This window comes from Sinohyriopsis cumingii, chromosome 8 (genome assembly GCF_028554795.1).
Source record: "Sinohyriopsis cumingii isolate HCF-2022 chromosome 8, ASM2855479v2, whole genome shotgun sequence".
Classification (NCBI taxonomy): domain Eukaryota; kingdom Metazoa; phylum Mollusca; class Bivalvia; order Unionida; family Unionidae; genus Sinohyriopsis; species Sinohyriopsis cumingii.
The window spans coordinates 15,322,040-15,337,689 of record NC_142968.1 but is presented as its reverse complement, the minus strand read 5'-3'; the positions used below and the strand labels follow the sequence as shown (position 1 = coordinate 15,337,689).

At 34.5% G+C, this 15,650-nt stretch overlaps 1 protein-coding gene across 1 annotated transcript; it reads right to left on the bottom strand.

Moving 5' to 3' along the window:
- Positions 1-606: 606 nt before the first annotated feature.
- LOC149793029 (uncharacterized) lies at positions 607-14,752 on the bottom strand. The gene is made up of 2 exons (XM_089966268.1): positions 14,604-14,752; positions 607-1,668 (listed from the first exon to the last, which is right to left on the bottom strand). The coding sequence occupies exons 1-2, from the start codon at positions 14,695-14,697 to the stop codon at positions 1,268-1,270; spliced, it is 495 nt and encodes a 164-aa protein (XP_089822394.1). The 5' UTR covers positions 14,698-14,752; the 3' UTR covers positions 607-1,267.
- Positions 14,753-15,650: the final 898 nt, after the last annotated feature.

Sequence of the window (15,650 nt, the reverse complement as noted above, 5' to 3'; positions counted from 1 at the left end):
ATTAAATTGGTTTTAAATAGAGTTTCACATTATAGCAAAGTTTAGTCTGATCAAACTCTTCCTTGTCATGTTTACAGCTCATACTCTTGCAGAACATGCAGCTGTCCTAAAGCTTGTTTGCACCTTGAATCATACAACCTTATTCTATATCTTTGGGAACTAACACATATGCACGTAGACTGAATCCTGTATTGGTTCTCGCAAAAGAAATTGAAAACAAATATTTAAAAATAAAACAGAGAAAAAAATCCAGATTACTATGGCATCTCAATATGAGTGTAAGTAAACCATTCTGTCTTTTTCCTCCTAAGTATTTAGGCAAAGTCTTCACGTTCTGAACCAACGTCATTGTAGAGAAAGGACCGCTGCAACTGCAGTCTAAATTAAATATGATAAATCTATTCTCGCGTACAGTATTCTTTGGGTGACATTTCAATAACAAAGTGTTGACTCGGTCGGTACGCACTCAGTCTTTTCAGTCACACGCAAGATTTTCTAACTGAACACTCTGTGTGTGTGTGTGTGTGTGTGTGTGTGAGAGAGAGAGAGAGAGAGAGACAGACAGACAGACAGACAGAGACAGAGACAGAAAGAGAGAATCAACTCTTTAAAAGGTTTGGTCATCACCTGTGGATGCTCTTTAATTAGAAATTATAAGTGCCTTTGAAATTTGCATAATAGATTGTTAGTACATTTTGAGTTTTGAGAGATCTACTTGTAAAGAGCATTATTTTTACCCCCAAAAAGTGAAAAACTCCGACGTCACGACCTTTAGGCGCCTCATTCGGAAAAGTTAAACACGAATTCCCTCCCTGTAAAGTAACAGTTAGGTGACTTCGCCATCAGTTGTTTGAACTACAATGTGAAAGGAGAGCTGGCGCGTGATTTGAACGCCCGTGTTCCAATATTTGATAAAATTTTTACTGTTAAAATAGAAAGAAGAAAAAAAAGACGTTTACGCGGCTCTGCTGCACACAATTATCGTTAACTGTAGGAAACACCCTTTTCTTCCATCAAAGTCATTCAGATGCTGTTAACTGTAGGAAACACCCTTTTCTTCCATCAAAGTCATTCAGATGCTGTTAACTTTGTAGAGACTTTGAATAAGATAATTTCTCATCACTGACATGGTATAAAATGACTTAAGGATAAAACTGCGTTTAATTCAAATTCTTTGTTAAAAAATGTCACAATTTTTTTTTTCTGTGTATTTAAAAACTGCAAGTCAGTGAGCAAACACAAATGTTCTACACAGGAACACATTTCACTATTTGAACTGTGCTGATAAACGATGCTTGGTTGCCTCACATGTTGTCGAATGCTTGACACAACCGGGTACACGCTCGTCCCATTCAAGTTCCTTTGGACATTCCATAATGTAAGTACGACCAAGGAAGCACATAACAAATTTGTTACAACCCAAGTGTGCGCATGCCTGGTGAGGACCATCAGGCATTCCGGTTGCACAAATTGCACATCCCGGCAGTGGACATGTATAGGAGTTGTACGTGCAGACTCTAAGGCTGTCGTCCCAAAAGGTCCCTGGGGGGCATTTCTGCATGTACATCTTACCAAACGACGTGCACTGGATAAAATGGTCACATCCCATGCATGACTGATAGTTTCCAACTTGGTTCTTTGTGCAAGTTGAGAAGGGCACCAAGCAAGCTGTAATAGAAAATGGAAATGAATGTGTAAAAACAACGATACTGCTGATGTTAAAGGATGTTACTATCTCCGCCGTTTCTCACACACGGAAAGCTTCTACTTTTTCTTCGACTAACATATCTTTTATTTACAGCTTCAAAACAATCGGCGTATCGATCGGCCTATCGATTGGTTAATCGATCGATTAATCAGTTCTCAACTAATCAAAAAATGTTGTTTCCCCCCCCCCCCCCGCTTGGGACAAAGGTAGGCTTTCTTACTTCTCTTTGGTTTTACGACTCAGACCACCGCCAACCCTCAACTTTTCATCCAATCACCCATCCATTTCAAACGCACTGGAACATATAAAAACGAAATATATGATCTAACTGGTTAAAGTCTAATAATACATTCATATCAAGAATCGAACTCATGACGCTAATCAGGGTAAATATCCCGTTGTTCTCGTCCAGAAAAGGATAGTACAAGACCGAAGGTAAGGGCACAAGTTTCGTTACAACTCAATCGCTACGTAACCGGAATATTGCTAAACTGGAACATCAACACGGAACGCATTCTTCCAAATGCAATATGGCAAGCTCATTTACGGTACGCAGGACTTGTGCAACTCCAAACTATTTGCTAATGTTTTCAAGACTTGTGCTGGCAAGAAAAGACTTCATGCCGGGGCATATCTGGTTAGTCGAATGAATTTTAATGTGTAACAAAGGAAGATGATGGGTTAAAAATAATAGTCGTGGATCAGCTGGCTAGAGTCGTTAAATTCTCGTATTTCCCATTAATCTTTCCATGTTCCTTCAAGATCTAGGTAAGGACTAAATCAGACGTTTGTGCAAAAGAGTTGCACAATTCAACTTCCGTGTGCAGAGACATCCTAGATAAATGAGAGCGCCATCTTGGAAGTAGTCTGGAAACCAATCAGCATGAGCTAGTTATATTTAGCCTTTTTTCCATCCTGGTTTCTGCCAGTCATCTGGGGAATGCTGAGACTAAATCGGAAGTCATAACAAATTTGATTCAGCATTTTATCTTAACCTTGTGGCTCAGTGGTTGTGATATATATCATATAGATGACCTGTGTTACAAATATCATATAAGTAAACTGTGTTATAAATTTCATGTAGGTTACCTGTGTTATAAATATTAACGGCATGTTTATTCAAAGAATATAGTGTAGTTTGAAAATATGACAATTTAAATGTCAAAGAAATTCCAAAATTACTTTAAATATAGACTGATGTGCAGTTTCTTGGGCTGCTTTTTATCTAAAAAAGATGGTCAAGTATGACACAGTTCGTGAGACCACATTGGTGTTAGGCAACGTAAAGACTGCGGTGTCAATTTACGGCTGGTCACAAATCGGTAATGATTTTTCCAGGTCTCTAATATTTTTTCGTAGATTTTATCAGTTTATTTCACTCGAGAGTTGCTGTGTAAAGAATTATTTTTTTCCAATTATTTACTACAAATAATAGCAAATCTCTACCAGGTCATTTAACGTCCAAGGTTGATGGAGCCGCGATAATTCAGTTGGTCGAACGTGTTTTGCAGGTTCAATACTCGCCCAGGACGCTCACGGTCGACTGCCTCAGTGTGTCCTTGGGAAGGGCACTTAACTCCCAACACAACAAAAAAGCACCTAAATTCATAACGTACACTTGGTTAACAATTTGCCTCCTATCCATATCATAGCGTAATGATCACGACATTATTTTAGGTAAGTAGTTAGGGTTGTTTTTACAAAAGCAGACATCCCAAATTATCTAGAAAAAATTGTCAGTGTCTAATTTAGAGCTTTGTTGTCAGTGCAGTATAACGTTCAGGAAACCAAATTGACAGGATCCAGTCGCATGATGATAGGTTAAACGACCAGGACAAGTCATTTAAATACACTGAAGTCGTCTTTATCGAACAAGATATTGAAATAAATGAGCATTTATAATGGCAGACATAAGATAATGTATTCATATGTAGCGCATGTATGTATGTATGTATGTATGTATGTATGTATGTCTCTCTTTGTCTCTCTCACTCGCTTTTCTCTTCCACTCTCTATCTGCATGTGTGTCTCGGGGGAAGAAAAAAAAAGAAAAAATATATATATATATATATATATATATATATATATATATATATATATATATATATATATATATATATATATATATATATATATATATATATATATATATATATATATATATATATGTTTCCAAATACTGCGTTTACACATTTTATGTTTCCAAATACTGCATATACATATTTTATATATCCAAATACTGAATATAAACATTTTCTGTTTCCAAATACTGCATATACACATTTTGTTTCCAAATACTGCATATAAACATTTTCTGTTTCCAAATACTGCATATACATATTTTATGTTTCCCAATACTGCATATACAAATTTTATATATCCAAATACTGCATATAAACATTTTCTGTTTCCAAATACTGCATATACACATTTTGTTTCCAAATACTGCATATAAACATTTTCTGTTTCCAAATACTGCATATACATATTTTCTGTTTCCAAATACTGCATATACACATTTTCTGTTTCCCAATACTGCATATACAAATTTTATATATCCATGTACTGAATATAAACATTTTCTGTTTCCAAATACTGCATACACATATTTTCTGTTTCCAAATACTGCATATACACATTTTCTGTTTCCCAATACTGCATATACAAATTTTATATATCCAAATACTGCATATAAACATTTTCTGTTTCCAAATACTGCATATACATTATTTCTGTTTCCAAATACTGCATATACAGATTTTCTGTTTCCAAATACTGCATATACATATTTTCTGTTTCCAAATACTGCATATATACATTTTCTGTTTCCAAGTACTGCATATACACATTTTGTTTCCAAATACTGCATATACACATTTTATGTTTCCAAATACTGCATATAAACATTTTGTTTCCAAATACTGCATATACACATTTTGTTTCCAAATACTGCATATACATATTTTATGTTTCCAAATACTGCATATAAACATTTTGTTTCCAAATACTGCATATACACATTTTGTTTCCAAATACTGCATATACAGATGTTCTGTTTCCAAATACTGCATATGCACGTTTTCTGTTTACATCTCGAAAGTGATAAATATTCGACATTTTAAAAACACATTTCGTCACCATTAATACATTATGTGTTTTTCTCACATCATACCTGAGATTTAAAGAAAAATTAAAGTGGTCTTTTTGATCTTTTCAACTTAGCGATGTCCTTTAGTGTCAAAGCGGAAACTAGGCTCTACATGGAATGCAAAGGTGTACCTATTTTATACAATAGTAGTAGCGGTAGTTAAAACTTTATGTAGTATTTGGAAACAAGAGTTGACAGCAATGCATTCGTTATTCACATACACATTTATTTTCTTTTTTTTGGTGGGGGGGGCCGTGGATCTGTCGGAGTATACATTACTGGTACAGATCTGTCGGAGTATACATTACTGGTACAGATCTGTAGGACTATACATTACTGGCACAGATAGGAGGCAAATTCATTCTGAAGAACAGTCAGTTATTATCAAATCATCGGCATTCTACGATGCTGTTTCCTTAGTGTGGTTACAAAAATTATTTTTATCGAGCAGCAGCCATCACAACTCTGCATATGCTTAGATATATATATATATATTGGTAGGTAGGAATCATAGTATCATATATATATATATATATATATATATATATATATATATATATATATATATATATATATATATATATATATATATATATATATATATATATATTGGCAGATAGGAATCATAGTATCATTCAAACTATATCTAAGTGACTAATATCATATCTTAGGGACTGATAACATATCTAAGTGACTAATATCATATCTTAGGGACTGATTACATATCTAAGTGACTAATATCATATATTATAGACTGATAACATATCTAAGTGACTAATATCATATCTTAGTGACTGATAACATATCTAAGTGACTAATATCATATCTTAGGGACTGATTACATATATAAATGACTGGTATTATAATCTGGTGACTGATAACAAGATCAACTCATGTAATTACCCTGTATAGAAAAGCATCGTGTTGCTAAAATCGTTTGGTGTGACTATTACTGTAGTATCTGTTATGCAAATTTCTTCCTTATAATCACAACATTTTATAATTTTTCCAGTGCGGATATATTTCCCGTTGAAAGGAGTTGCTTAAATTTCACCATCTTTAATCTAATATGAATAAATTGGTTTCAAAAGATGAGATCTTGTAAAGGATGGACAGAATAATAGATGGTGGTACTCATTCTCACTGGTGTTTTTTCTAATGAAGATGACACATCTTGATGAGGGCATATTTTCCTAACGCTCTGTCTCTGTTAGGGAGCCTGTGCTTATTCGCTCTTAATCTGAGTAGAGGTAATTATTTGTTTTCATTCAGAAGTAATAAGTAATTATTCAAACTTCAGGTCTTCTTTCAAAAACGGACATAATGCCTACCTTTGGATGAAGTTGTGACTTCTGCATTCAGTTCTTGAATATACAAATCCTTTATGATATAGACAATCGTAGCTTGATTAGCTATATGACATGGACAATCGTAGCTTGATTAGCTATATGACATGGACAATCGTAGCTTGGTTAGTTATATGATATTGACAATCATAGCTTGGTTAGCTATATGATATGGACACTCGTAGCTTGATTAGCTATATGACATAGACAATCGTAGCTTGGTTAGCTATATGATATGGACACTCGTAGCTTGATTAGCTATATGACATAGACAATCGTAGCATGGTTAGCTATATGATATGGACAATCGTAGCTTGATTAGCTATATGACAGACAATCGTAGCTTGGTTAGCTATATGACATAGACAATCGTAGCTTGGTTAGCTATATGATATGGACACTCGTAGCTTGATTAGCTATATGACATAGACAATCGTAGCTTGGTTAGCTATATGACATAGACAATCGTAGCTTGGTTAGCTATATGATATTGACAATCGTAGCTTGGTTAGCTATATGACATAGACAATCGTAGCTTGGTTAGCTATATGACATAGACAATCGTAGCTTGGTTAGCTATATGATATTGACAATCGTAGCTTGGTTAGCTATATGACATAGACAATCGTAGCTTGGTTAGCTATATGATATTGACAATCGTAGCTTGGTTAGCTATATGATATTGACAATCGTAGCTTGGTTAGCTATATGACATGGACAATCGTAGCTTGGTTAGCTATATGATATTGACAATCGTAGCTTGGTTAGCTATATGATATGGACACTCGTAGCTTGATTAGCTATATGACATGGACAATTGTAGCTTGGTTAGCTATATGATATGGACAATCGCAGCTTGATTAGCTACGAGCTTATTTATAGAGTTCTGATGTAAAAATAGTCGATTATTCCGAAAGAAATTAAAAAGGTTATGAAGCACTCAATCCATTTGTAATTATGATCCATTATACATTACTGTATGTTGTATAATTTGTACGGAATTTTTAAATCTTTTTGCATTTATAATTGAGATTCGAAAATCCCACCATACGATAATTAATGTAATTAAGGAATAAATTACATGGACTCTCATTCATTTAGATTATTTATCTGACAAATTCAATGCGCGGAATTAATAAAACTCAAACTTCATAATTCATAATTATTCAATACACTATTTTTAAATATCAGCAAACGACATCTAGTTGCCATTTAACTTTCAGTCTAACCGAGTGTCAGACCTGCCATCTCTTACGATTTTGCCCTAAGTCTTGCGAAAATTACCCTTAATATAAGGGCTTGCAGCATAAAAGCAAAAAGTACGGATAAATTATTGTTGCCAAAAAATCAGGATAATTGGTCATAAATTAGTTCCGGGTTTCATAATAGAACCAGTGAAATTAGTCGGAGAACCAGACTAAATTTTTTCAGCATCTTAGACGCTTTGAACTACACCTATCTGTTTATGCGAAGCATCTGCATGATCAAACTGTTAATTATATAATTTGTTGTTGTTTTTTTTAAATGACGCAAGCGATGCATGTTTAATACGAATAGGAAAATAAGCCTCTTGAAGTGTTATTAATCAACACAGAAGAATACAAAGCAATATTCAGATTCTTGTGAATAAAAGCTGGAAGGACACAATTACGTTTATTGGACATCACGTGCCAGTTTGAGTATATCTCGTGGCAGGAGATCAGTCCTACAATGTAAGACATAGTACATGTTAGTTTTGTTTTAGTGCTCCCAAAATATAAATATTAGCGTCGAAGCCTTACATGTAGGACTAGGCGGGAGATATGACTGACGTCGTCATGTGAATAGAAGAATTTCTAAGAATTATGTCAAGTCGAGAGGTAGCAACAAGCCATTGAGTTGCATAGGGTTTAGGACTAAAGTTTGTACAATTGTACTAGTGGTAAATAACGTCTACGCTTACTTTACATACTTTCAGTTGAACATAATGTTTATCATCGCTGCATGTTTCGAAAACCGAACTTTTAATTACGTTTTTCAGCTTTGCAATAGCAGTATAGGATATTTTGTTACGCCTTATTGAAAACTGGTAAAACTTATAGAAATAAAATCAACTGCCTTGCTCACACGGACTCGTCAGGGTTGGCAGGTCTGGAGTGTGTGTGTGTGTGTGTGTGTGTGTGTGTGTGTTTGTGTGTGTGTGTGTGTCCTGACACGTATAGCGTCGGTGGTTAAAATAATTAATAGCATTACTCGTGTTGGATAAGGAAACCTCACACAAGAGTCAAACTTTTGAGACAGGAACGAGACGTGGACATGTTCCTGATCTCAAAATTTTGACCCGATAGTAGGATCTCCATTTCCAGCGAAAAAACATATATTTCATTTTTTTCTTCCATTGCTGTATCAAACACTAGGGTACATTTATAATGGCTGAGAGATTTCAATTTTTTTAAATAATAAACTGGTATCCTTTTGCCTGTCCCAGATGTAAGTTTCAGGTCATTGGGTGCACTCGAGTGGAATAGGCAAAATCATACACGAGTTTTTCACATGGGAAACTACAGCACGAAAGCATATAATGAGATAAACTATGAACCTTACCCCACCCCATCTGTGGATCTGTTCACTTCTGGAGGACGGATTATGAGTTTGAACTCCTGGAGGACGGATTATCAGTTAGATCCCCTCTAGGATGAATTAAGAGTTGGGACTCCTGGAGGACAGATTATGAGTTAGGATTCCTGGATGACGGTCACGGGAGTTAGAAGTGGTTGGAGCTTGGGGGCAGACTGACCATAAAAAGGCGTGGTGATAAAATGGCTGTAAGCTACTGATGTTACTCTAATTTTGTTTGCCGCACGACTCGTCTCTAAATAGTTTTGTTTGCCATGCGATTCGCCCCTAATTAATTTTGTTTGCCAAGCAACTCACCCTAATTAATTTTGTTTGCCACGCGACTCGTCCCTAATTAATTTTGCTTGCGACTCGACTCGCCCCTAATTAATTGTGTTTGCCACGCGATTCGCCCCTAATTAATTTTGTTTGCCACGAGAGTTGCTCCGAATTAATTATGTTTGGCACGCGTCTCGCCCCTAATTAATTTTGTTTCCCACGCGAAACCCCCCTAATTAATTTCATTTGTCACGCGACTCGCCCCTAGTTAATTTTGTTTGCCATGGGACCCGCCCATAATTCATTTAACAGTTTTAGTACTTAGATAAACCTGATATTTTTTGCGACAATAAATAAAACTAAAAGAAAATGTATTTATAAACATAAATGCTAAGAATTCACGTGTTGGTTTTTAGTAGAAGAAAATTGACTTTAATAATTGTAAAGCCTGAAAGTTTCTTCACACTTGAGATCCACGTAGGTCACATATCCATCCATCTATCCATCCATCTTTTTGTCGTTGTGTTGGTAGGTCTCCTTTCAACCTAATAGGTCCCACCCTTTTTTATTCCGTAAAACGTTAATTTTCAAAATTATTATTCATTTAAGTTTGTTTTTTTACATCGTCAGAAACATAATCACCCACCTCATTCTGATCATCGTGACACGAATGTCAATGGGAGTTCATACTTAATGTAAATTTGTGATTTTGCCGGTTTTGCTGTTGAACACGTCAATATATTTGTAAGAGCTTGGCAATGCATGCTCTATCACACTCTTGGGTGAGGAATTATTAAAAGCAAGATCCAAATTATTTTAATTAACTTCAATTGAATCCCCTTTCTATCCTTTGTCATCTCCTTTGCAGGAACTCAAAACTAGACAGGACCCTGTATATCTTTCAATATGGCTGCGTGTCATTATATACAAAAAGTATTACTGTATAAGACTGAGCATCGTAACTTTCAGTAATAAATCACAATTATTTATATAGTAACGTATAAGTCACACATACTATATATAGATCTAAAACAAACTTTGCCTTGCAGATGCCATATTTGTAAGCTTACGTTTCTAAAATGCAACCAATCAATCACTCGAGAAATTAATTGACATTTTCAATTTACAGTATTTGCATAGCCCTCTCTGCCTATAATGAACCGATTCATCGCTTCTCTTTGTAGAAGAAATTATTTTCCTTGCATGTCATATAAGAAGCATTTTAAGTTACGGAAATAAATTGATTAAGATTTATATACACACAATGAATATATAATGAACATTAACAATTATAGTGAAGTCTTTATTCCCTAGAACAAAGCGTCGGTGTTCTGGTAAGGGTAAGACATATCATTAGAATATTATAATACCACTGATTAAAAACATCAGGAAGAAATCATTACAGATTAATGACGAATTAGTTTAATTACGTATTACGCGAGCGCAGACAACAAGAGTACAGTTAATAGTTTCGTTGATTGACTGCTTGGTTGCGTTTTATGTCACTTTTAACACATTACTGGTTATATCGAGCAGAAGAAATTGACCTATCGCCAGTTGTTAATCATTCTGCTCGATTGACCAATCAGCGAGCGCTATTATACACACCTCCAGACACTGTTTACGTCCGCCATTTTCCTCTGACAAGCTGCTTCTGTCGATATCGACTCGGCTATTGTATATATCTACTAATTTCGCAACGGTTCGGAGAAGTCGCCCCACTTCGCCTGGAGAAGTCGCCCCAAGGATCATATATAGTAATTCTGAGATATAGCCACATGGTTAAGGCTTTATTTATTGTTGTTTTTCTTCAATTTAATAACTTATTAAATTTATAAAATTTGCAATTTTTCAACTTTCCATTTGATCAACTCCGCTTCTGTACTTAACGAAAAATAAGTTATCTGTCCCTTTTGCTCTGCTCTTAAAATCATTAGACGCATTTTAATAATATTTGTAGAGATGGTGTTATCAATATTTGTTATTACATTTACATCCAAAAATGAAACATGCGTACTAGATGCAAGTAAATTTAATCGTTGGGTGAAAATGATTTAGGCGATCAATAATTTTTTTCAGTTCTTCAGCTGAATGCTTCCAGATCATAAATGTCATCTAAAAATCGTAATTCGTATTATTAAATTGAAAATAATTATTTTCCAAGATAAGTTTTTATTATTTTACAAATATCTTCGCTAGATAGTGTGCTATTATTATGATTGTTAACAAGAAAATATTTGCACGCTTCAATACCATCTACATGCGGAATGTTGGTATATAGTGATGTTATATCTAATGATACCAGGATTTAAATTATCAGATAGATGTGGAATAGACTTCGACTTTTTAATGAAAGTAGTTGTATCTTTAATGTTTGAAGGAAGTGATTTCATTAAAGGTTGTAAAACACTATCAATAAATTTTGGATAGGTTTTCAGTATATGAATTACAACCTGATATAATGGGTCGTCCTGGAAATTTTAAAGGTAAATTATGGTCAGGATTTTTAGGAGTTTTGGGTAATATGTAGAATTGAGGTGTACGTATGTTAAGAGGGAAAGTATCAAATTCCTCACATACGGAATTATTACTTTTAGCGATCTCATTAACGCATGTTGAAATTTTTTATTTAATTTCTAATTGACGTTCAACTTCTTTAACATCATCATCTTGATTTACAATAATAATAGTGTTTGACTTATCCTTTTTAATTACTATACTGTCGTCATTCATTAGATCATATACAGACTTTATTTCGCCCTTATAAATATTACTATGATATTGCTTTAATTTAGTTAATATCTCTTTTGCGATCGCGTATATATATATATATATATATATATATATATATATATATATATATATATATATATATATATATATGAATCACGTAAAAGATGACTTAATTGTGTTATTAAAAGGTTATTTGGTGACAAGTTTTGGGATGACTTCTATCAACCAATTGGGATGACTTGTCCAACCACTCTGGGGCGACTTCTCCAGATACGTGGGGGCGAGTTCTCCGCATACCGACGTAACTTAGAGATGTGCAAGCGATGGATAAATGCTCTCGCTTTCTATCTCTGTCTCAATGTTGTTTCATATGGCAAATATTGCTCACCAATATCGTCTGGTATATCTTTTAATGTTATCACGCACGCCATTTTCACGGAATGTTTGTCAGAGGTTAAGACGTTGTCAAGTCACGTGTTCGGTAGGCGGAGCGATCTACCTTCTGGCGTAAGGTCAATTGAGCTAAGTGCCTTTCCATAAAGACAAGCTGAGGTAACCGACCCAGGCTGTTATGGGCCAGTATCAAACCCGCGATAACTGGATTGCGAATGCAATGCTCACTTGTAACTTTTAAGCAGCACTATTCTTACAAAACTGCCGTTTAAAGTAAATTCGTCTGCTTTGAAGAAAACATTGCCTTCTGTGATAAGATGATATCTGAATTTAGTTAGAACATTAACAAGAAACATAAGAAGCGTAACAACACAGCCAAATGAAACACGTTCTCAGACAAGGTAACAATACCAGTAAAGAAACACGAACAGCGAGTAAAAATTTCCAATTATGACACAAAATCAGAGCAACAATACAAGCAAAGAAACATGTTCTCAATCAATGTATCGCTAACGCAACACGTTCTCAAACAGAGTAACAATATCAGTGATGAGACAGAGTCTCCAAAAGAGTAAACCGCTACGGTGGCCTAGTGGTTAGAGCGTCCGCCTCGGATGCGGGAGGTCGTGGGTTCGATCCCAAAGACTTACAAAAATGGTACTAACAGCCGCCTCGCTTGGCGCTCAGAATTAAGAGGTTAGTGTTAGGACTGGTCGGCCTGGTGTCAGGATAATGTGACTTGGTGGGACATCATGCTACATGTCTGCGGCATAATGCCCCAGTGCTAGACATCACTATAAACTGCCACACTGCAGACATCGTAGCGATATGACTGAATTTTTTTAAAACTACATTAAAAAAAACCAAACCAAAAAACCAAACAGAGTAACAACATCAGTGATGAGACAGAGTCTCAAACAGAGTGACAGTACAAGCAAGCAAATGTTTTCACACAGCTTAGCAATGCCGCTAATGAAACAAACATGTGCTCAAACTGCATAACAATATCATTAATAAAACATGGTCATAAACAGTGTAACAATAACATCAACGAAACAAGTTCTCCAACAGCGTGACAATATCAGTAATGAAACATGTTCTAAATCAGTATAACAATATCAATGATGAAACACATTCTCAAACAGCGTAATAATATCAACAATGAAATATGTTCTAACACAACCTGTCAATACTAGCAATGAAATATGTTCTAACACATTTTGTCAATTCCAGAAATGAAGCATGTTCTAACATAACTTGTCAATACTAACAATGAAACACGTTTTAAATTGCATAGCAACGCCTGTAATGAAACACATTTCAAAACAGGTTATCGATAACAGTAATGAAACACGTTTAGTAACAAGTTAGTAACAACGGTAATGAAAACACGTTTTATAATAGGTTATCGATAACAGTAATGAAATACGTTTTTAAACATTTTATCGATAACAGTTTTTAAACATTTTTTTAAACAGCATAACAGTAATACTAATGCAACACGTGCTGAAACAGGGTAACAATACTAGCAATGAAACACGTTCAAAAGACATTCTTTTAGTAAATTAACGAAACCGTATATAGTTAGCATGTGGAAATAAATACAAATCAATGCAGTGTCCAAAAAGGTATTCTGTGTTCACCTATTATGGGTCTATTAAATGAGTTCAAGGATTGGAAATTTTCTTTAAGATTTGTATTGTATGTATCTATTAAATATGGCCGGTTCTTTTGAAAATCTAAAACTTTTTTACCATAGAATCATTGAAAGCAGACGTTACATCATGAGCCGTTTTATTACAGTCATTTTCAATAATTTATTTCAATTTCTGCTCAGAGCCATCACAACGAATATTAATATGAAAGAATTTAAATCTAATGAATGGGTAATTAGATAAAACTTCAAAACAAGGTGTTTCTATGCCAGCTCGTAAACAATGTGTTTGTTGAGAAGGAATCGAAGATATTGATATTACCATAGTCTTATGATGAATCTTGTTCTGTCTTCGTATCCCAAGGCTATAGAAATAAAATGGCTGGCATATAGTGATAATCTATCTATCTATCTATCTATCTTAAGCCAAAATGAATACCAGGTATGTATATACTTCCCTGTATTGGTATATAACACCTTAGGACTCTATGATGTAGCGTTGTCATTCTACAAGACGTTAAAAGCAACTAAAGAAGGCACTGTTTGCACACAATTTTCGCCCTCTTTCAAATATGACAATCTGCGTAACATTTACTTGACATTATATAGCCAGGATTGTGTTGATGTGTTGAACCTTATACATACATACATACATACATACATACATACATACATACATACATGCATACACGTATCGTCTATTAGGTGCCTTGCAAACAAGTAATAAAATATTTGTAATTGACTTACCTGGTCGGCGGAAAGGATAGACCGATAAACCGTTATCGAGTTTCAATAGAATGGTCACTAAGATAGCTGCACAGATTTTCCCCCGTCCCATCATTTTGTTTGAACTTGCTGTTTGCAATCACTGTCGCCTTTAAGTCCTGCGGTCCCAAACTTACCGCTGCTTTTTATTAGCTCCTACGTTTGTCACGTGCGGGCATGGATATTAATAGATCAGATGATGACATTAAGTACCATATTAGCTATTATTAACATGCCTGTGATGATTTTACACATTGTGTGTGGATATATTGGATAATGTTATGCTTTGTTGTATTAAGTATTGTTATACTTATATTGTTATGACAGCATAAAGTATTCACTATAAAGTGTAATAAGCATGCATTATACAGTGTAATAAGCATGCATTTTACAGTGTAATAAGCATGCATTATACAGTGTAATCAGCACACACTATAAAGTATAATAAGCATGCATTATAATGTGTAATAAGCATGCATTATAAAGTGTAATAAGCATGCATTTTACAGTGTAATAAGCATGCATTAAAATGTGTAATAAGAATGCATTATAATGTGTAATAAGCATGCATTATAATGTGTAATAAGTATGCATTACAAAGTATAATATGCATGCCAAATACAGTGTAATAAGCATGTATTATAAAGTGCAAAAACATGCATTATACAGTGCAATAAGCTTGCATTCTAATGTGTAATAAGCATGCATTATAAAGTGTAATAAGAATGTATTATGAAATGTAATAATCATGCATTATAAAGGGTAAATGTATATGCATTAAAAAGGGTCATAAGCAAGCATTATAAAAGTGTAATAAGCATGCATTAGGAAATGTAATTAGCAGGCATTATGAAATGCAATAAACATGCATTATAATGTGTAATAAGCACACTATACTTTATATATAACAGCAATCATCTGGTCTTTATTTGTTTAACAATATTAAATAGGTCGGTAACATAAAATGGCAGATAATTAGACAAATTCACAGTAACACGCATGATCTGAGAGGTCGGTTTATATGCTGGT

Excerpts from the sequence above, each read along its gene's own strand:
- LOC149793029 (XM_089966268.1), bottom strand. The coding sequence starts at position 14,697 with ATGATGGGACGGGGGAAAATCTGTGCAGCTATCTTAGTGACCATTCTA. Across the intron at positions 1,669-14,603 it reads CTATCCTTTCCGCCGACCAG|CTTGCTTGGTGCCCTTCTCA; the intron begins GTAAGTCAATTA and ends TTTCTATTACAG.